The sequence below is a fragment of the Fulmarus glacialis genome, unplaced genomic scaffold, assembly GCF_000690835.1.
Source record: "Fulmarus glacialis isolate BGI_N327 unplaced genomic scaffold, ASM69083v1 scaffold34853, whole genome shotgun sequence".
Taxonomy (NCBI): domain Eukaryota; kingdom Metazoa; phylum Chordata; class Aves; order Procellariiformes; family Procellariidae; genus Fulmarus; species Fulmarus glacialis.
Window position 1 is genome coordinate 2,612 of NW_009201642.1, and position 22,185 is coordinate 24,796.

A 22,185-nucleotide genomic window follows, 5' to 3' on the forward strand; every position below is an offset into this window, starting at 1 on the left:
TGTGCTAGAGGGAAGTCTCAGCACACGGCGTTAGTTCAGCCAGCTCTAAGCTAAGCAAAGAGGTGTTTTGACAATCTTTGCCATCAGTTTCTAAAATGGTGTGAAGGCAGACTCGTTACACTCTTAGTATTTTTTGCAGCAGTTCTCTGCGTGTTGTACTGATACCTTTGTAAAAAAAGGGGTTTGGTTTAATTGCTTTGCAGGCTATCTGTATTGCCTTATTAATTTGGAAAGGAATTGAACAGCCAAGACATAGTCTTCCTCAGAATCTTGTGTAAGAATCTTTTAGGTTTTTTTGTTTGTAGACTGTCAGGTCATACAGCCCTTCCAAAACCTGTGATTTCTTCCCATTTTGCCCCACAGTTGTACCAACACTGACTTTGAATTTCCTGGGTATTATGAAGATACTGAGATAATTCCGTCTTTTTAAACTAACCGAGAAATACTATGGATTTAAGAAATTTTAAAACATTAGGCTCCAGAGGAAATGAAGTAACAACTCTAAATATCACCTTTGTAGTAGTTCCTCTGTGCATATTTTTTTTTTTTTAACCTATATACATCTTTAGGCTTTAATCCCTTATCAAAGTGGCAAGTGCCTCCAATGTATGCACTTGGAGGGACAGGTGCCTGCTTCTCCACTACAGTGTGGTAGGTATGTGAGGAGTGATACGAAAAGAACTGTAAACCTGTGAGTGGGATGAAGTAGCCATCCAGGTAGGATTAGCAAGAACGCATGTGAAGAAGGGTCATCGAGTAGGAGATGGGCATGCGCAGAAAAGCCGTGAGCAGAGGTCTGAAAGTGAAGGCAAGTAGTTTGAACTTCATGGGAACTTTGTATATTAAGAAATGAAATTAGTGTGAGCACATCTGTCCTATAGGGAGATTTTTATTGCAACTTTCTTAGAAGCAGAAGCCAATGTAGCAGAGGAGAAGTAAGATGTATGACTTTTTATAGTGTGTTGGGAGGGTAACTGATTGAAATGCATGTATAGGCTGAACTCAAAAGTGACTGGTGTTAATGATAAACTGTCAGGTACTAAGAACTCTGTTTTTTCTGTCTATAATGAGGGGTGCATAAATTAACTCCAAAGGTACCACTAAAGGGATTCAGTTAGCTTGGGTATTTGCATAGGCGCTAGCGATGAGCAGCATACTGTTTACCAAAATAGCCTTTGCACAGAAATTAACATTCTGATTATCTAATGTTTAAATGAATTGCACTCTTAAGTAATTTTGCGTATACTTCAGTTCCTCAGACTACTTCAAATGTTACTTCTAAGAAGATATAAGTTGAATCAGTGGTTAGGTTCTCTAAAATAATTGTTTTATTCTAGCTCTTATGTTCTGGATTCAATTCAGGTTAGTTCAGAATTGTAGTTTTAGCCCACTTAGGGTGAGGTGGATGCAGTTCATGTGCCATAGTGCAATACTGTGTAAGAGGTTAAAAAACATGGAAGCTGTGATAAATTCTGAATTTGTGCTGATCTTGTTTTAAAAGGGATTTAAAACTGTGGATCATGCAATTTTTTCCCAATTGGGCTTTTTTAGCTGAAATACGATCAGTGTAGTGCAGCTGTTTTAAGTTTGTGATGAAAGCCAGCTTAGTGTTCTTTAAAATGTTCTCCAACATGACAGCTGTTCTGTAGCTCTGTGTTCTGTACTCGTGAAAACCATTAGACAGTTATCTGTATCAGCAGAAAATTACTCAGCATGCCTTTATCTGTAGGGATATAGTCTTTAGGCCTCAAATATGACTGAACTTAGAATTCTTCTGACTTCAAGAGTAACTCTAGATTGCGAATGTGCGGTAATACAGAATTTTCTTTCCTAGGCTTGTGCACGATGTCATTGTGCTAGTTAAACAGTTTTCTCAGTTCTGCTGTTTGCAATTCTCCTTGGAGGTTGTACATCTTCTACAGCGGAACTATGACTTGATACGACCCCAAAAATGTCATTTAAAAGGGGGTGAAACTGAATTTCCTTTGGACTCTGAAATAGCTTATGTTATGTCTGGTGGCTCTGAAATCTCTAAAGAGAATCTTTGGAAACCAAGAGAGAAAGCTGTCTATCTAGCTCTGAAGGTGGTTAATATGCAGGGGATCCCCTTCTTTTCAAGATGAAAGAGAGAGTGGTATATGCTGCCTTTTGTACCCGAAATGTTTGAAAGCTGGTAAAGATTCATGACTTAATTCACAACAGCATGTATTGAATTATGATGACTAATCTTATTTTTGCTCTAAGTCCTAGAAAACACCTTGAGTATCATTAAAATATTGTCATATAATTACAGCCTGAATTAGGTATGTTTGTATATTGCAAAATGGTGTATGTGAAGCTTAAAAAAACCTGAATTCTATGTTTCCTGAAGTATTGCATCTTAAATATCGATATTCTAGTGGTGTGTGAAGACTTGCTGAAGATCATTTGAAATCAAGATTAAAAAATGAATGCTTAATGGCTTCTTTTGTCTGCCCAGGCTGAGTGAGGTGTAAAGGATAACTCATGTGTGGAAGTGGTTGATAATGGGCATTCTTTGAGACAGTATGGTATAGCTTGAGTAATTCAGCTATGACAGTTCGGTGCTCCTGTGATGTTCTGTCCAGCTGTAGCTTCATATCTTTTCCAGAGAGCTCTTTCCACTGTGTGTATGCAGGTGCCCCTTTATAGAGGAGGAGATGCTCTTCTTCCGTCATGCACAGTGGGTTTTTCCATTCTCTTGCAGGACCTCGGGCAAGGATCGCTGTTCATAGAAAAAAGCTTGTATTTTGTTTTCTATTTCTCATAAACCTCATATAGCAAGTTCCTTGGAAACTGAACAACTTTGAGATAAAGAGTCTTTTTGCAAGTTAATTCCAGTTAGTTGCTTTAAAAATAAATGACAACTACATTTATTTCAGATAGCTTCTTTGGTGGGGGATGAGGGTTATATATGCAGTTGTGGTTTTGTTCTGGGACTACTTTTGTGATTGGTTTTGAACTTTCTGTTAGTTAAACTGCTTCACACTTTACATTTATAAATGTATAGCTTTCCTTTTCACTTGATGTTTATCAAGAACTAGTGCATACTCACTTTTAAATGGTATCAGAAGTTTGCCCTGAATCAAAATGCAGCAGGAAAATAAAGAAATGTTGTCCTTCTCTGACTTTCTCCATTCCATACTTTCCCCTTGTTTGTTATCTTGAATCAAGTGTCACCTTGATTTCACATCCTCTCTTTTTCCTCCTCCTTCCTTTGTGACAAACCAGAGCTGTTTTAGATAAGAACATCAAAGAAAAGAAGAAAGAGGAGTAATTTAGTTCACAGCTAAATACCTACATTTCTTTAGTTCCTCACATATAAGCCCTAAGGTCTGGAAGATTTTATGTAGTGTATCAGAAATTTAATATAGTTCTTCATGTGTTAAATTTTTGGTTGTTTCAAAAGTATCAGGCTTTTGCTTTTTAATATTATAAATAAATAGGTTGTAATAGGACTTACTTCAAATGGTGATTTTACAGTGCAAAGTATCATGTATATATGAAGTTACCAAATAGGATGGAGTTAGTCATGATGGGTTCTAAAAAGAAACAGGTTTTATGTGTAAGTTTCTGCTAAAGGGACAAGTTTTAGTAATGTACAGCTAAATATAATTTATTCACATGCATTTTTGTGTAACAGGAGTTTAGGATTAGATGTTATTTACCAAAAAGGTTTGATTTCGGCTTCAATTGTGATTAACAACCGTCATAGTTGATTTTATTAGGCACAGGCCTTGTATTTTTGTATGGACTTGAACCATAAAAGAGTGTATCTTGAACATAGCATTTTGTGATGAAGTGTGGTATATGAAAATATGTTACAAGTACTCTTCCTCTCTCCAGAGTTTTATTGCCGTATTTAAGAGCACAACTGTTTTGAGACGGAAAAATCATAAACACTTGTTTTTTCTACAGAATTTCCCTTTACTGTGTGAACAAGACTCATCTTGTAAACATTTTCTGTAGAAACCAACAGTTGTGTAAATACATGGGGATTTTGGGTGGGGGTGCAGGTTGTGCACCGGGATGCCTAGAAATTATTTTCATTGCAGAAATGGAGAAATGGGGTTGACTGTGACTCAGTGTCCAGATAGTTGCTATCTGGAGTTGCTAAGTTTGGATTTGAAGGTGTTTATAAAGAATTAATTTTGATAATTTGATTACTCTTTATTGTAGTTCTGCCTTTGACACAAAAACTGGGTTGCGTGTGGCTGTAAAGAAGCTGTCCCGACCATTTCAGTCTATCATCCATGCCAAAAGGACCTACCGAGAGCTACGGCTACTTAAGCACATGAAACACGAAAATGTAAGTTGAAGGAGACAGTATGAAAAGTTGGTCTAAAGTTGGACTATCCAGTGAGCATCCAGCATGATTGCATTTAAGGATCTTGTTGCATACGTTTTTCTAATACAAAAACAAAGCTTGCAGTAGTCCAAGGGATTATGGTTGTAGAAAAGCATGCAGATAAAAAAAAAACAATCTCAAAAACCACATAACCAATTTTGTATTAGAAAGTCTTAATATTTCCTAGAATAATCTGGAAATTACTGCTGAGCAGATTCATGCTGTCTAAGGATTTAGGACACTCCTGCTCACTTGCTGTAGTAAGCTGTAATTTTTGTTATGTTATGAATTATGTTAAGAATTTATTTAAAAAAAAAAGAAAATCTCAAAGTTTGTTTTTAGTGTCTTCTGGAGGGTTTTTCTTATTTGTTTGTTTTGGCTTGCCTATGTCAGAAGGGTGCGGTGTAGATGTTCACTAGATTCCTGTAGGTAAAATAGGAAAAAAGGTGGGTGGGGTGGGAATCAGATGGCTTTTCGTACAAGCCATCCACTTAAATCATCAACAGGGAAACGAAATAGGATGTGACAAATGTTGTGTTAAACTATGTTATATACTGTCTAACCATTTTTCGATATAACCTCCATTTGGTATAGAAAACAGGTAGTCGAACAGTTCTGTGTGTTTGCAACATTAACACACCAACATACTTATATTGCATGCTGTTTGGAGCAGATATTACATGCAGTGGAGTAAAAAGTCTCAAAACCTGTCCTCTGTAGAGCTGTCAGAATGTCAAGAGGAAAGGAAGGCTCTTGTTTGTAGGGGTTTTTTGTTTGTTTATTTTTTTCTTCTTCCAAGCAAACTCCAACTAAGCAGAAGGGAAATACTGTTTTGGAAGTGGGCTGAGCAGACCTAGGACCTTTATCTAGCACAAAAAGCCAAACAAGCCTAATTTCGTTGGAAGATTCTCCTTGGATGGTCTGTTCAGAACTACTTCTGTTGTGGCAGTGGTGGTTGTGTGCTGTGGCTTCTAACCACCACAGTCAGCAGCTGCTATCCCTTAAATCTTCTTGGCGTTTTTAGTGTGGCTAACATAATTGGAATTTTTGATGCATATATGTACTGTTGTCGTCAATTCTTTCTCAGTGCCTCTGTACGATACCATTGTCTCAACAATAGAGGTAGCATTTGATCCTGCTTAATATCCATCCCCTGGATTTTTTGTGGACCTTTTCTCATAGCTGAGGTATTCTCCAAACAGGAAAGCTTTGAATATCTGTTACAAAAAAAAAAAAATCAGCATATCAGTCCATTCTGTCTAAGCTAATAAGGTTAAACAATGAAAATTAGATTGTGACTGGTGCTACAACAGTTCTATGTCTGGCATTCATTAATATTTTTGGATATATATTGCAAAGAGCCTATGTAGATTTGAGAGTAAGGGATAAAAGGCAGTTAAGTTGTTTATATATAGAAATATTTATTTCCAGTTCATCGTACCGTCATCTATCTGTGGGAAGTTTATCTAGGTTGTGGTTTGAAAATCCTGCAGATGCAGAGATGTTCAGCGCCAGTTCAGGCAGGCTTATTAGTGCTAGTGTGTTGACTATTCAGATCTCGGTTTGGGAGTAAAACACTTGGTTTTACGTGGCACAGAACACACCAGCAAATCTGGTAGGTATGGTGGTTTAAGGGGCTTGAGCATGGGGTGGTTTTCTATATCCTGTATCTAGTCTGGTTCATGATGATCTTGAGCAAATAAACGGACCCGCAGAGCACTCAAGTGTGTCTGCATTGTATTTTCAAGTTCTGGGAGGCCTTGTTAGCTTGCATAAAGCACAACACTGAGCAGATGGGAGAGCAAATGGGTTTGTTGTCATATGAAGAAATTAATAAGCTCTGTGACATCCTAAAATGCTGGGAGGGGAAAGCAAAAGGTTAGGAGTTGGGTCCTGAACCTATTGGTGTTCACACTTCCTTAGAAGTGAGTCAGTGATGTGCTGCAGAATAACTGTATTTAAGTGTTTGTGAAACTCGATGAAAGATAGGGATAGTTTGATACTGTGCTTTACAGTGTAGCAAGATAAAAGTGATAAATGAAAAAAACCTGAAGTCTAGATAGCAAAGTCAGTTTTTGTCTTTCCATGCTAAACTGGGTGGATAAGGTTGACTTTTCCTGTAAAAACTGGTACGGAAGAGTCCACTGGAGAAAGAAACTGTAAGCACGAGAATTATTGTACAGGATGGATGTGAATGTTACAGTTTGGAGAAGATGTCTGTCTAGAAATGGAGTTGCTGCGATGTGTATCAGGAGAGGCAGGAAAGTGTTCTTTCTCTTCAGTTTCCTCAATAAAATGTAATCTATACTGTATAATATAGATTAGACAGAGGCTTTTATTTCGTACCCACTTGCTTTCTTTTCCAAAAACATAGTCTAGGTTCCTCAAAGATTTTGTCTTTAATTCTCCTCTTACAGGTGACTCGATTGATTCTGACATCTTTGACAAGTGTAAACAATGGGATAAAAAGCATGGTGCAAAGGGGAACACAGGAATCCAACTCTTGGTTTCATATGCACACTTGAACCATTAGTGAGGTTGCTGAAATGTGCTTGATGCTTGTGTATCCGAGACAAATGAGATGCTGACTTAAAAAGGGAGGAGGAGTTTTTTGGAGGTGGATGAAGAGTACCTGTCCCCTTACCGCATATATTAATAAAATAAAATATTATTTGCTATTAAGAGAAAGGAAAATAAGGTTTAAAAGCACATTCCAGTGAAAATTAAAACAGTCTTTATTGACCAGATGGGGTTTTTTTTAAATGCTGTAAATGACCTAGAAGATAATTATGGGATAATAAGGTATAGTTATTCTTTTCCACAAGGTAACACATGGATATCCTTTTACTCTCTACTGTTAGAACAGCTCAGCTGTAAAATGAAAGGCGGAGTAGCTGCTCTTTGGGCAGAAAATACAAATGACAGTGTGAAGCTGTTTGTGAAAATTGGGTCCTCATTGCATTGCACTGTTTTCCTGACTTACTTTCTACTGTAGTCATTATTATTCATTGCTTGTGTTACAGATCCTTGAATTTTTCTAGCCATTACTCAGTACAAGCGAAACAAATAGTCTCCCAATCCTTATTTTAGTATGTAGTCAACAGTATAACTAAGAATTGAGCAGGAAGCAGTTTTGTCTGGTGGTTGGTTTTTTTTTTTCCTCATCCATTTGTTCCTGAACAAACTTCAGTTGCTTTTTGAAATAAGGTATTCTAAACCGGTGTTTACACCTGCCTTTTGTTATGGTACCTATTTGATGGTTTAAGTGGATGGCTGGTGTGAAAAGACAGCTGTATATTTTTAACCTTAATTTTTTTTTTTACACAAGAATTGAACGTTTGTTTCTGATCTTGTATGAATACTAATTTGTCTACATCTGATTGATTCATGTACTTGGAAATGAAACGTTGACTGGAATGAGTAGTTTCTATTCCACAAAGGATCTTATTAACTGTAGATATTCTACTATGAATGTATTTCACCCATTTTTCATTTTACTGTTTTCTTTCTAGGTGATTGGTTTGTTGGATGTGTTCACCCCTGCCAAGTCACTAGAAGAATTCAATGATGTGTAGGTAACTTCTCTGAAGACTGCAACAAAAATCTTTTGTATCTTCCTTACACCTCCCAGATGATTATAGAAATATTTGTCACCTTAATTTGTCTGCCATCATTCTCAAACAATTCTGAATTCCAACACAAAAGGTACAACACAAAAAATCCTAAACTATTGGATTTTTCAAACTTGTTCACTTGCGTTTTATTGGCCGGTGCTCTAGGAGTCGGCGTACTAATCTGCTATGTTATTTAAAGTGTCGTGAACTATGTTTCATTCAGCAACGCACTTTGGGACAGTCAGCCCTGCTGCTGGAGCTTCATAGGGGATTTTTATCCTAATCCTTTTGAAGGGATTGTCTCATAGCCTATGTGTTTCCTTTTGTTCATAGGTACTTGGTGACACACCTTATGGGAGCAGATCTGAACAACATTGTGAAATGCCAGAAACTCACCGATGACCATGTGCAGTTCCTCATATACCAAATTCTTCGGGGACTGAAGGTACTTGCACCTGTCCTACCTGAATGTTGATAGCTCATGAACGGGAGGTGGAAGTTCTTGATGAATGTCATATCCTCAGAGATTCATATGAGTACATAGTGGGGCTTCTGTAACTTTCCTAACGTATCGTAGGATAACCTATTATTATTGTTCCTTCCCTTCATACCTCTTTGGAGCTCTGTATCAGTAAAGCTATGTATCATTTAGGAAGATATTTCTATATGTTCCTATGGGCAGAGTTGGGAAAATTATGAAGTATGCTGCCTTCTAATCTGCTCTGACTCTGAATCTTCCGTTTCTTCAGTTTTGTTGACTTGTGTTGTTCCACTCGTGGTGGCAGTGCTCCTGCGTGTTCCTAAGGAGAGACAAAGTGAAACACGTACCTACTTGAAACCCATAGGCACACAGTCGGTTCCTTCTGCAGACAACCTATAGCACTTGAGTTGTGTGGGATGGGGTAGGGCAGTATTGGCTAGTGAAGAAATGAGAAGGAGGCTGCTTGGACTGTTACCTAAAATTTGTCATCTTGCCTTTCAGTACATCCATTCAGCTGACATAATACACAGGGTGAGTATTTATCCTAAGAATGCTTCCTGTACTGAACCAATGTCTGTAGCACAGAACCTTACAGTGTAGCACCTACAGAAACAAGCAGAAATTTTCCAAGAATTATTTCGGTTAAACAGTCAGAAGGTTAAACATGGGAAGTAGTTGTCAAGATCTGTAATTTCTGTTCCTGCCTATGTTTGATTTGTATCTTTGTGAAATAGGTTCTCTATTTGTTAAGTATACATCTACAGCACTGGTGTTGCAATAAGCTTTTATGCGTTTTTCCTTATATGTGACACCTCTGAGGATCACAGAAGAGATATCTGACTCTGTGATAAAATAATTTTCCCGAGTATGGAGAGTTGATATTTACAGCCAGTTAGAATCTATTTTCTATCTGCATGTACATTTTTATCTACTTGAGACTTGTGAAACAACGTATATACCGTTGTTAATGCTAATGTTTAATTTTTTAGGATTTAAAACCTAGTAACCTAGCTGTAAATGAAGACTGTGAGCTAAAGGTAATGTAAACACAAGGTCTGATTGGTTTGACTGTGATTTGGGTGAATGCCTTTTGGATGTCACTTGGAATTAAAGGGACAAAATAATTCCTTATGGAAATACTTTTGTGGCCCAAAGTAATCATAGAATCATAGAATAGTTTGGGTTGGAAGGGACCTTTTAAAGGCCATCTAGTCCAACCCCTCTGCCGTGGGCAGGGACATCTTCAGCTAGATCAGGTTGCTCAGAGCCCCGTCCAACCTGACCTTGAATGTTTCCAGGGATGGGGCATCTGCCACCTCTCTGGGCAACCCGTGCCACTGGTTCACCACCCTCAGCATAAAAAATTTCTTCCTTATATCTAGTCTAAATCTACCCTCTTTTAGTTTAAAACCATTACCCCTTGTCCTGTCGCAACAGACCCTGCTAAAAGGTCTGTCCCCATCTTTCTTATAAGCCCCCTTTAAGTACTGAAAGGCTGCCGTAAGGTCTCCCCGCAGCCTTCTCTTCTCCAGGCTGAACAACCCCAGGTCTCCCAGCCTTTCTTCGTAGGAGAGGCGTTCCATCCCACTGGTTGGATGGTTCCATCCAGTAACCACCGTACGTCTTTCCTGTGCTGACGACCCCAGAGCTGGATGCAGCACTGCAGGGGGGGTCTCACCAGAGCAGGGTAGAGGGGCAGAATCACCTCCCTTGACCTGCTGGCCACGCTGCTTCTGATGCAGCCCAGGATACGGTTGGCGTTCTGGGCTGCCAGCGCCCGTTGTCGGCTCATGTCTAGCTTTCATCCACAATAATAATAACGTCCTTCCCAGCTATAAAGGGCTGTAAGGATGTTTTTTCTGTATCTGTTCATATGTTTTTAATGAATCATCATGAAAGTGAAGAGTTAACAGCTTTAGTTTGGGTTTAGTTGTTTTAGAGAGAAAATATCCGGACGTAATTCTGATTGTTGAGTCCTACACTGTTCTAGGCTAGTGTCTTCTAACAGGTTGTGAAATTTAGTTTCATAATCTGCTTTTGCAGTTGCACCACCTCTCCTCCACCCAACACAGTAACTATTTGCTCTAGTTTGCATTGTTCCACTGCAGTAGTTAGTGGATGTCTTTTCTGTTCTGTAGATCCTGGATTTTGGCTTGGCCCGACACACAGACGATGAGATGACTGGGTATGTGGCTACCCGGTGGTACAGGGCTCCTGAGATCATGCTGAACTGGATGCATTACAACCAGACAGGTAATGCATTTAACTAACACAAGGCTTTTCAGTTCTTGAATTTTGGAAAAAAAGAGGTTGTCCTCTGTATGTGCTTCTTTCCATTTGATCACGTAAGTTGGCAGTTGTGGTAATTGCGCTTCAGTAAGGGTGATTAAAAGAAGGAAGGCATAGAATTAGTATTTGAACCACAGTCTATCAGAAGTAAGTTAAGAATCATTGTGATAGCATTCACAAGACTTCTTTAAACTTGAACTTTTGCATTGCAATCAGCAAAATATTGTCAGCGCTTATCCCTTATTTTTCCTAGCACAGTGGTTTTTAAAGTAAGTGAATGGAATGTATCTGGATGAGAAGGTGTGTTTCTAGGAAGCTGCTGGGAATATGCTGAAAAATATCTGGAATTACAGTGCGAAGAAATGCTAAAAAGCAGATAAATCTCCCTTTCTTTCCTCTCCTGTTAGCCACTTCTTCACAGTTATATCTTCCTCAGTTTCCAGTATCTTCTCAGCAACACACTGTGCTTCCGTACGATACTTCCAGATCAGGCACAGAGAAGAAAAGCAAATGCTGAGAATAGTTCTTGTACAGGAGAGCATATGGATCAAAGAAAACAATGTGCTACTCTGATCTCATACTTCATTACTTTTTCTTCTTTTCTCTTTTCCTCTTGCATGTATATGGACTTGTCTTGTATCTGTAGTATAATAGCTGGTGGTTGTTTGGGTAGAATTTATGCAAGGCCATATGCAAATTCATTCCTCAGAGTTGTCTTGCACAGGTTTTTTCTTCTTTGGTTGTGTAGATTCCTCCCCAGCTCTTTGGTGTTCAGGAAAGGAAGGAAAATTTGCCTGATCTAGTATTCTGTTATTTGGACAAGTCTTAGATGATGTAGTTACTGAACAGTATCAGTTAGCCTGCAACGTATCTCAGATTGTTTCAATGCCGTAAGACTATTTAAGGATAAAGTTGTTTGTACTTGTTGGATAGGGTGATTCTATTGAGACTTTATTTTTCTGCATTATGTTGTTTTGTTTTTTATTTTATTTTGTTCAGTTGATATTTGGTCAGTGGGATGCATTATGGCTGAACTGTTGACTGGAAGAACGTTGTTCCCTGGTACAGACCGTATCCTTTAAAAGTAATTTATTTTTTGAAATGGAAGTTAGAGATCTTCACTTTCACATACTTCACAAGAAAAGAAGTTCTGGGTTTGGTTGTGTTTTTTTGTTTGGTTGGTTGCTTTTTTTGAATTAATGGCTTCTTTTACTCACAGTACGATGAGGTGAGTTCTTGATTTTGCTGCACATGAAACAATCACAGTGTGCAAGAAGGCAAATCTATTCCTCTCCATTGTCTATTAGCATCACTAGAATTACTCACATGTTTGTTTCTGGGAGTTACTTTCCTTTAAGTTTATTTAAATGCATTGCTCTTTGAGTTTGTAGAAAATAACTGCATGGAGTAGGCTGTCTGCTATGAATCCTCTCATGCTTCTAGGTTTCTAGCAAATGTGAAGCATTCCTTCTGGCCTCTCTTCTGTATCCTGGTGGTATGCTGTGAAAGCAGTGGGTTTGCAGATTCTTCAGTGCCAAGGAGCTCGTTCCAACTTGCTCTGAGATGTTTAGGTTCCACTTCCATGCTTGAACGTAAACAGATTGTGAACCTTCTTTACTGTATGCTTGTACTGATGTGAAAAATCAAGCTTGAATAACATCTTTCCAAAATCATTTTTTTGCTGCACCAAAGTGGGCTGGGTAGGACACCTTGGCAAATTTATGAGAGCACACTTTGTGAGAGTTGGTCATGATTTGTCCCAGGAAATTGGAACTGACACTTGATGCAAATTGTTGTACTTACAACTTTTGTTTGTTCAGCCACACAACATACAGGGGTAATTTACTACTGGCAAGTTTTTTCATTGCCTAGAAATTGGAGTTTATTTGCCAGAGAAAATTACATCGCCCACCTTTTACCAAAGGTTATTCTTTCAACCACAGTTTGTTTATTTTAATAACTTTTATTAATTTATTAGTCTTTATATCTGTTAATTCAAATATGCTAGCATTTGATTAAAAGAAAACCAGTGTTGGAAGTGCTGGCCTTCTGTGTACTACGTTCCTTCTGGAAAGCATCTAGATTCTAAAACTCTTTGGTGGGGAAGGCTTTCATTCCAGTTTTGACACAGTTTCATCTCCGTTTTCAATGTGCTTTAACTTTACCCTTTTTTCTCTTTTTGTGCCTGTCTTCATCTCACAATCTTTCTCCAAATTTGTTGAACTTGCTATACTTTACTGTTTAGTCGTCTCTGCCGTATTTTTCTGTTGTCAGGGACAGAAGCAGAACTAACATGAAAGTGGCTTAGAAGCTAGAAAAAAGTTGCCATATTTCTATTGGCTGATTTAGCACGTATAATTTGGTTTGGGCAGATTTTGTTTGTTTCTCTCCAGAAAAAATGAGAAATCAAGAATTGTTGATTCAAACAGCAAAAGTCTTTACGCTGTTGCCACTGTTTGACCCTAGTAACACTTTAGATTTCAAAAATCTTGATATTTGCACATAAAATATTTGCTAATAGGATTTGCAATATGTAAGAAATGCTTCACGATGTGTTCTTTATGACTTGAACAAAACAGTTATTTTCTAAGCCTGCAAAGTTTTTTCTCCAACTGTGTTCTTAGCTGTGAATTATAGCCAATAATATCTGCAATGCAAAATAAAGTTTACTTTTAGGATCTAAGTTGTTTGCTTTGTCATATTAAGATACTTTACTAATTTATATCTCCTAGCAAATGCTTGTGATTCTTTACCTTAAATGCTCAACTTCTTTTGCAAATGGTAGTAACATTTCTGAATTAAATGCTTTTTCTGTTCTGAATTGGTTAGAGTTTAAGAAAAATAAGGCCCAATCCTTTCCCGTTGTAGATAAAACTTTGTAGCACTCTAGTTCTTACAGTTTGTGTGTGTGATTCCCCAGCTTAAGTAACGTATATGCTGTTTGATCGTGAGGTTAGAACCATAAGGGGAGCAGGGTTTGTGGTTATGAACCTTGTTTGTCCGTGTAACACTTATCCAAGGATCTAGAAAGGCACCAAGCTGTCATCTTTCACTCCAGCTTTGCTGATATCTAAAGAAAGCAAGCAGAAGTAAGATAACAATGGGTTCTAGCTTGTTCCTGTCTTGGAAGGCTCTTTGAAATCTTTATATATGCATGATTTTTGGAGAAAGTTTTAGGAACTTTTGAGATGTAGATCCTGTTGGGTACTCCTGGGCTCTTAATAGTTTCTTTGCACGCACAGATTTGCTGAGGCCTGTGTTCCTCCTGCAGAGTCACTCTGCAATTGCTAACTTACTGACCTTGCAATTAATATTGACATGCTTAATTGAAGGTATCTTTACCATGCTTCTAGTAGCCAAGGATATAGTATATCCAAATCCACTGCAGTTTTAGGGAATTCACTTTGCAGTTGGAGGCAATGTGAATAGGTATTCTGTGTGTTTAGGAAGCTGGAAACTGCTCCCATTTGAGAATGGAAAATTTTACATTCTTCTTGCTTTTTGGTCTCAAGACATTAATTTTCTCAACTATATAGCTTCACATTTCCAAAATGAAATAGGTAGTGACAGAATAGGTAATGCCTTCTCAGGATGATCATCCTCCTGCTCACATGGTTCTCTTGTTTGAAATATTGGTCCCTTTCACCAAGGATTTAGCAGAAATGGTGTGATGTTATTTACAGTCCATCAGATACTTCTTTATACGGTCCAGAGGTGCATATATTACTTGTAAGGGGCTTCAGTACAGGCAAGCTGTACAGTTAATTTAATCTGGTAAGTAATAAAGCTGTATTCTGAGATGATGATTGTCAATGCTGTCTATGATGATTATGCCACTGATAAACTAATGCTGAATTTAGTTCTGAAGGACCTAATCTGTAGAGATTCTGAACATGGCTGTCACTGACTTAAAGCAAGAATTGTAGGTACTCTTCGAAAAAAACCTGTGATTAATATGGGCTTAGCTCTGCAGGACTGTTGCAATATTCCTAACTTAAAACTGAATGTAAGCTAGTTGAATTGTTCCTATTGTAATCTAGGGGTGGAAATATTTGGATGAAAGATGGGTTTCTAATATTGGTAAAATCTCTGCCAGGAGGTAGAGGAGGAGAGCAAGATTGTGGGAAAGACTGGTCAGAGACAAAAAAATGGAGGTAATGAAAATCAGAGTCCTTTGGGCTTTTGATGGGAGGCATAGCTAGAGGCTTTCTTTTTGTTATTATCGTATCTGTCTTATGCCAAGATCAGTTTCTGTTAAACATGTATATTCTTAATTTTTTTACAGCTCTTGTAATGTGAATGATTCATACAAATAAGTAGGAAGGTTGACTTTAAGTTTGACAATTTGACTTGCATAAAATGATATAAAGTACAAATAAGAATATCTTGAATGTTTTGTACTAATGTAGCCAATTTTCTTTTTCTGTATGTTTTAAGTTGACTGTATTCCCTTTAAACTCTGAAAAGTATTTTTATCACTATTTTTATTCAGTAGTATGAGACTTCCATGATAACTAACCAGTCTGCAATTACGGATTCTTCTGATACATCTTATTCTTGCTTGTGGTGGCAGCTAAAACAACTTCTGAACTTCGCTTTGCCTGGATAAGCTCTTACAATCTTGCGATGCCTGCTACTGATGGTGATGGCAGCTTGTTTTCTGAATTTTAGAATCACTGAGACTCGTCAGTCGTTGTGGGTACCTTGGTGATGGCGTTTGGGGTTTGCATGCTGCGCTTTTCTTCTCCACGCACATGTGTTGTTTTTTTTTTTTTCTCTTTTGCTTTGTATTTACTAAGTCTTTTTCCTGTCTTTAATTGCTTATGGCTCATTTCTCTGGGACATGGTAGGCCCTATAGTTAAATGAATGCTGCAGCTCAGCAGGCTGTAGATGGCAGGCCTAAAACTAGAAGCAGGGCTTGGGTTTTGGCATGCCTATGGCAGTGCCAGTTACGCGTTCTGTGTTTTCTCTTGTTTATCTGGGAAGTCACTGAAGGATATTACACAAATATCTTCCAATAGCAGTTTTCCCTGGGAAAAGAGCTGCCAGCAAACTAGGCAGCAATATTGTTGGCACACCTGGTGCACATGATTTAAAATGCCTTTAAAAGAATTTAAATATTTAAACTGAGGTATGGCATGTGACTTCTGAGGCATGTTAGCAGTCTGAAATTTGCACAACTGTTTCTTGCACAAGAATGAGTGAAAGATGTAAGAGCTGTTTTCAATGGCACTGAAAAAAAGCCAGTTTAAATGAGCTAATTGTGGTTAGTATAGCACCCTCTGCTAATTCTCCTACACCAGTGGATATACTGATTTCATTTTAAGCATTGACAATTAGGAGTTGGCAATTCAGCAGCTAAGCTAAATCCAACTAGATACATTGGATTTACTCTTAGGTTTCGAGTGTTTAAGTAGGTGGGAGTTGGCCAAGAACTTGAGAAGTGAGAAATTAGTTCAGCTGTTCTGCCAAAATACTATTTCCAGGGCTTTTAATTCATTTCATATGTAAAACTTCAGATCAAAATTTACATCAAAAGATAAAGGTTTTAGCAAAGTATTGGTGATTTCCTTCATACACGGTTTGCCAGTATTACAGGAACTCTGAGGCTTTTTTAAAAAACAGGAGACAGTTTTTGAAGTTCTTGTAGTACTCGAATTAAAACCTATTCTAACAAGGAATTGTAACTGTATCTTAAAACGTCAGGAAGGCATTGATCCCGGAAAAAACATTGTCTAGTAAGTAGACTACTTTTATTGAAAGGAAAACGTGTAACTAGTTTGATATAATTTTAAGGGCAAATACAAACATTACAGGCACAGTGTGAAATCACTAGTAGATTTTGAAGGGCAGCGTGGAAGATAATTCAGAGAAGAAAGGAGATTTATTCTTTTAATGGTTTTAAAAGGATACTTTGAGTCTCCTTACTATCTTGAGTTTTAGACGTATGATTGTGTATTTAGTGGATTTTTTTTTCCCCTCAAGTTTTGTCACCTATGCCAAATATTTAATTTTCCTGCCTTGTTAAAGAGGGCAGCTCAGATTGGTACGTGGCCTGGTGGAAGCTCTGTTCTGGGTAAAACATCCTTTGCATCTGCAATGTTATCTTCCAAGAGCTTTCCACATAGAGATTTTAAATCTAAGCCCCTATTCTGTTCTCTCTGCCACTCCAGCAGGTCTGTAGGGCAGAAGGGAGATCCAGGTGCTTTGGCCTCCTGCCCTGCAGGTCCCCGGGGAGCTGGTGGGGGCGAGCAGAGGGAGAAAGGTGCACCCCATGTTCAGGGTTAGGGATGCTGTAGGTCATGAGCAGGGTCCAGTCGTTGTCTTACTTTCTAAGTTTTATAAGTGGCTGAATTACCTTGGGAGGTGTTTACAAAAGGCCTTGACTTTTTTTTAGTATTAGGGCCTACACTTTTCAGCCTTCTGCTTTACTTCATCTGTCACTAACGCAACCTAATCCTGCTAACTGCTTCTACTTTGGCGTGGGGCCTGAAAGGGTGAGGTGAGCATGTAAACTGATCCTTTGCCAGTGGGGCAAAAGCTTTGACTTCTGCTTCACGATAGTTAAGGATGCAGTGACCGATTCAATGCATGTGGTGTATTTGCAGACAAGTTGTTCAATCTGTCTGATGCAGAGAGAGCTGTGTTATACGGGGGTATTCAATTGTAAACTAGAGCAATGAATACAGTTTGCTTAAAATAGCTTTTCAGTCAAGGCCTTGGCAGGCATTAACTTTCAACATTAATAGGCTGATACGTTACGCTTTTCATTTTGATTTGTCCCAGCATTTTCCTTTATGGTCCATCATTAGATATTGATCAGTTGAAGCTCATTTTGAGACTCGTTGGAACCCCAGGGCCTGAGCTTTTGAAGAAAATCTCCTCAGAGTCTGTGAGTTTACACTTTGATTGTAATATCTGCCCTTTCGGAAGTCCCAAGTTTGTGTGTTGCCCTCCTGTAGTCTATCTGTAGTATGTGTTGGGGTTTACTTTCTGTTATTTTTCTTCCCTTTTCATTCTTTGCTCTTGGATGGCTTTGCGTTCATGTGCTGTGTGTATCTGATCTTTATTCCTCTTACCTCTGCCTGTGGTACGATTTCTTCCTTCCATATTCTCATTTTACTGCTTCGTGACTTTTCTTTCCATTTGTGGGTTTATACTTTGTGATATATTGTACGACGAGATGCTGCTGGGGAAGTATTTTTCACAGCTAAGAGCTTGAGGCTCTTTTCAATAATTGTTTCTCCAGATTGCCTACCCAAGGGTCTTTCTTAACAGCAGCAAGTGTGTTACCCTCTAAACACGCGCAGTCCCTTCTGTAGTGTGATTAATTTCTGAAACGCTACTGCCACCATCTTTGTTTTTGTAGCATAAAATCCAAAATGCCTTTTAGGTGATTTTGTGGCAGCTGTTTCCAGGGCATACAGTATATAGCTGCTGAGAATATAACTAATCGCGCCATGTATTTATAAAGGGTATTGCTGTATGGGGCCCTTTTATCAAGGGAATTGCAAAAAGCTTTCTGCAGTCTCCTTTTTAAAGGTGACTTCTATTTTCAGCCATACTGCCATTTCTGTATTGTTCTAATCTTGAATTGTGAACTTCTGCAAAGACAGTATTAAATGGCATTTAATTTTACCTGTTTCTGAAGGTGAAGTGCATAAAAGCTAGAGCAAGAGATGCCCTAACAGTACAGATTAACAAGTTAATGCATAGCAAGCAATACCTCGCTTAGAGGTAGCTAGCAGCATACTTTAGCAAGTCACTCTGCTGTTTCTGATATGTAATAGAGGATCAGCGTGGTGGAGAGTGATGGTAAGATTATTTTGTACTGCAGCTTATATTCTTTTTCATATAACAGTGACGGTAAATGTGAAATGTGAGATTAGCCTTGAATTATGTTTGATGAAGGTAGACATGCGGTGCAAGTTGGAATCAATTGGTTAACTTGCTGAATATCACACCAATTTAAAAAGCCCTGGGATGTTCTGCCCTCGGAAAGATTAGAACTGAACAACGCAGGTTGCTTTGGGTGCCCTGTGAACTGACCTTAAGGGTAGTCTGGTATTTGAAGTACAGGGGATTAGCGAGAGAGAGAAGCTTAAAGGTTGACTAGGTTAAGCAAAAGATTAGTTTGCATACGTAAGATTGAAGTGGGTCTTTTTTTAACATTGCACAATAAAAAGAATAATTGCTCTTAGCCGGGTCCAAATCAAGAGTCTGTTTAAAAAAAAAAGTAGTAAAGTACTGTTCCTACTAATTTTTTCCGTTGTATGGAGATAGCAAAACTATTAAGTGTTTGAGGGCTTTTAGTGTGTCACTGTAACGAATTCTGTTTTTCTGCTGCATTACTTTACTTGCTCTTACTTTATCTGTCTGTTCACTGACATCAGCTAAGTTTGTCTTATGCAATGCTAATGTTTTGCTAATTTTGCATTTATTGCCTTCTGTCACCTCGCCCACATATCAAAGTGCATTCAAAGCTGTTTAGAAGGAGGTGTCAGTTGTGAGCTGATTTCACGTTGCACCACAAGGAGCTTAAGTACTTTCTATACAGCAAGGAAAAAAAGCTGGTAACCAGTGCAGAGGATACCATTTTTGTTTCTGTTTTAATTTTTGTTCATTTTCCTGAGGCTGTTTGTAGCTGCAGCAGCCTAGGAAAATTTTTGAGGAGTAGTTTCAGCCAAAGGAAACATCTACTCTGGTGGCTTCAAACTGTTGGGAAATGTGAATGCAACCGTGTTGTAGTATAATGCTACTTATGGCGGACAGAAATACTTTCTGTACTGACGCTGTTACCAACTGATCAGTAATTCTCCATTGTTTTAAGTGTTCACTAGTGCAATTGCTAGACTTTTCACACGTATTTGAAAAAATTAGTAGACCCTGCCTATTTGGCTTTTGCCTTGTGGTTTGCAGAAGAGATGCTTTGTATGCAGCTGTTTTCTGTTTAAAATGGTTTTTGCACTGTTTTTAACAAAGCCCTTGACGAGGCACTTAAGATATTAACCAGCTTCAGCAGATCATGCGTCTGACGGGAACACCCCCTGCATATCTCATTAACAGGATGCCCAGCCATGAGGTGAGACCTGAGCAGATGAGGGGGGTTTGCAGGGCAGGTCTTCACTTGCAGTGTCTGCTGCTTCTATAAATGATGTGCTCGCATGTGGCATGGGGTGGGCAATTAACTACCTGCTCTTCAGCAAGATTTTTGTACTAAATGAAGACCTGAGATTTGGACAGTGTGTACTCAGCCACAGACTTCTGAGACACGGGAGAGCCTGGATGTGAGTCGGTTTTGCATTGTGTGCCATGTTGTGCGGCTTACCAACAGACACCATACTGCACGCAGCCTTACCGTGACTCCAAGGCAGTCAGCTCTTGCAGCACCTCTTTGCTTTTCAGTCTTGCATGAACCCCAAATAATGTCAGCTCTTCCTCCGCTGTCTTGAGTGGCCTTTAGTTGGGAAGGGATAACAATGACGGGCTTAGTAAGTGTCAGAATTAGAAAAGAGAAGGCAAAACGAGGAGGCAGACCGTAATAACCGGTGCTCCAGGATGATTGAAATGTACTCTGCCTTGGTGGCTAGGTTGTGTTATACTTCAACGGAGTATTTGTTTCCGCAGGCAAGAAACTACATTCAGTCTTTGTCTTACATGCCGAAAATGAACTTTGAAAACGTGTTTATTGGTGCCAATCCACTAGGTAAGACTTGCTTTTTAAATGTTGTTCTCAAGCTGAAGCTGGCATGTCCTGGGATACCAAGACTTTTCCCAAAGTCTTGTTTTGACTGCAGAAGTAGTTCGGAACAGAGCTATTTTCAAAGTTTACAAAGTATGTGTGGACTCTGGGTATTAGAGGGAGAAGTTGTGGATGATGGGTGGGTCCTGAGAAACTACAGATTCCTCCGTAATACATTGGGCTTTTACAAGCTTGCACTTCCAAATACAGTGTCACACAGCTCACTGTGTAAAATCCTTTCCTTTCTGTTTTGGTGCTTTTGCAGCTGTGGACTTGCTAGAGAAGATGTTGGTGCTGGATACAGACAAACGAATCACTGCAGCAGAAGCTTTGGCTCACGCCTACTTTGCTCAGTATCACGACCCGGACGATGAACCAGTGGCAGACCCCTATGACCAGTCTTTTGAAAGCAGAGAACTTGAGATTGAAGAATGGAAAAGTGAGTTTGGGGAACGGGAGAGAGCGCCAGCCTGCTTCCCTTGTCGTCCATTCCATAGCTGCGGTTCAACTAAGCCACGGTAGTTAGAGGCACAAAAGAAACTGATAAAAACGTGGGCATCCTGTTCGTTCTGAGGTCCTTATACTGAGTGAATCTATCACATGCTGTGCACGTAATTAGCATAATCCCTGGTAACTAATTATTGCTATGAGCATACAAACATGTAGGCAACATAGTTGCTCATTTCTTTATGTTTTCAAACTTAGTCACATCTCCTCAGCGCTCTGGAAGTATCTTTTATTGTATATGCTGGTCTCTGAGAATGGTGTAACCATTCTTTTCTTTTTTCTTCTTAATTAAACCATGTTTTTTGTTTAAAATAGTGTTAGAACCTTTAAGATAGTTGCAGGTTTTCTTGCATGAGGGATGTCTTTAGTACTGTCTGTTAAGTTTCTGTTACGCTTTTCCTACCAGGCCTGACTTACGATGAAGTAATCAGCTTTGTGCCACCACCGCTTGACCAAGAGGAGATGGAGTCCTGAGAAACTGCTCTCTTCTGTTTGTCCCACTTCACTGTGAGGGGAAGGCCTTTTCATAGGGACTCTCCAATTATCGTTCAAGTGCCTCGTCACAACAATATTCTCCTTGGTGGAGGGGTTTTGTGTGTGTTGAATTGGGAAGGGTGGGGGGAGGGAAGAAAGTTGAGTCTATGTAAACATGCTGCATGCTCTCTTGTATTCTGTGTACAGCCTGGGGCAAGCCTCTGAGACCTGTTCTGACTGCTCGTTAGTCCTTCCAGAGTAACAGTGCTCAACCAGTTTGCACTGCTGGGGCAAGGTGGGAAAGTTGATGTTGAAAGTTTGGTTGCAGTCGTTGCCATTTATCAATTCTTCTACAATTTAGTAACCTCAAAATAATGGAAGTTGTTTTATAGGCTTAGTCCTCTGTTTTCTTCAGGACTGAAGGTGGGGTTGGGGGATGTCCTTGTTCAGTGCCAGATGGCTGATTTATGTCCAGATCTTCCTGGTACACCAGAGTGTACAGGCCTCCTAATGTCTGATTCTTGGAACATGAAAAGGTTTTGTTTGAAACTGTAAATATGTTTGTGCCTTAAATGAATGGGGAGAGAGGGGAAAGGAAGTCTGGAGTGGAAATCTCTGACCCACAGTTTTTCAGGGTGAAGGCTCCCAGATAGCCAGGCACGAACTCAATGTAACCAGGAAATAACTTTCTGAGGCAACAGCCTCTACCCC

At 39.0% G+C, this 22,185-nt stretch overlaps 1 protein-coding gene across 1 annotated transcript; it reads left to right on the forward strand.

The window, feature by feature from the left end:
• Window positions 1–4,197: 4,197 nt before the first annotated feature.
• MAPK14 (mitogen-activated protein kinase 14) lies at window positions 4,198–21,939 on the forward strand (the record flags this gene model as incomplete). The annotated part of the gene is made up of 11 exons (XM_009574008.1): window positions 4,198–4,327; window positions 7,879–7,937; window positions 8,314–8,425; window positions 8,963–8,992; window positions 9,451–9,498; window positions 10,600–10,714; window positions 11,750–11,821; window positions 19,754–19,833; window positions 20,379–20,457; window positions 20,759–20,932; window positions 21,407–21,939. Coding segments are annotated over 11 exons (967 nt in total), but the record flags the coding sequence as incomplete, so codon positions are not given.
• Between the last annotated feature and the right edge of the window lie 246 nt (window positions 21,940–22,185).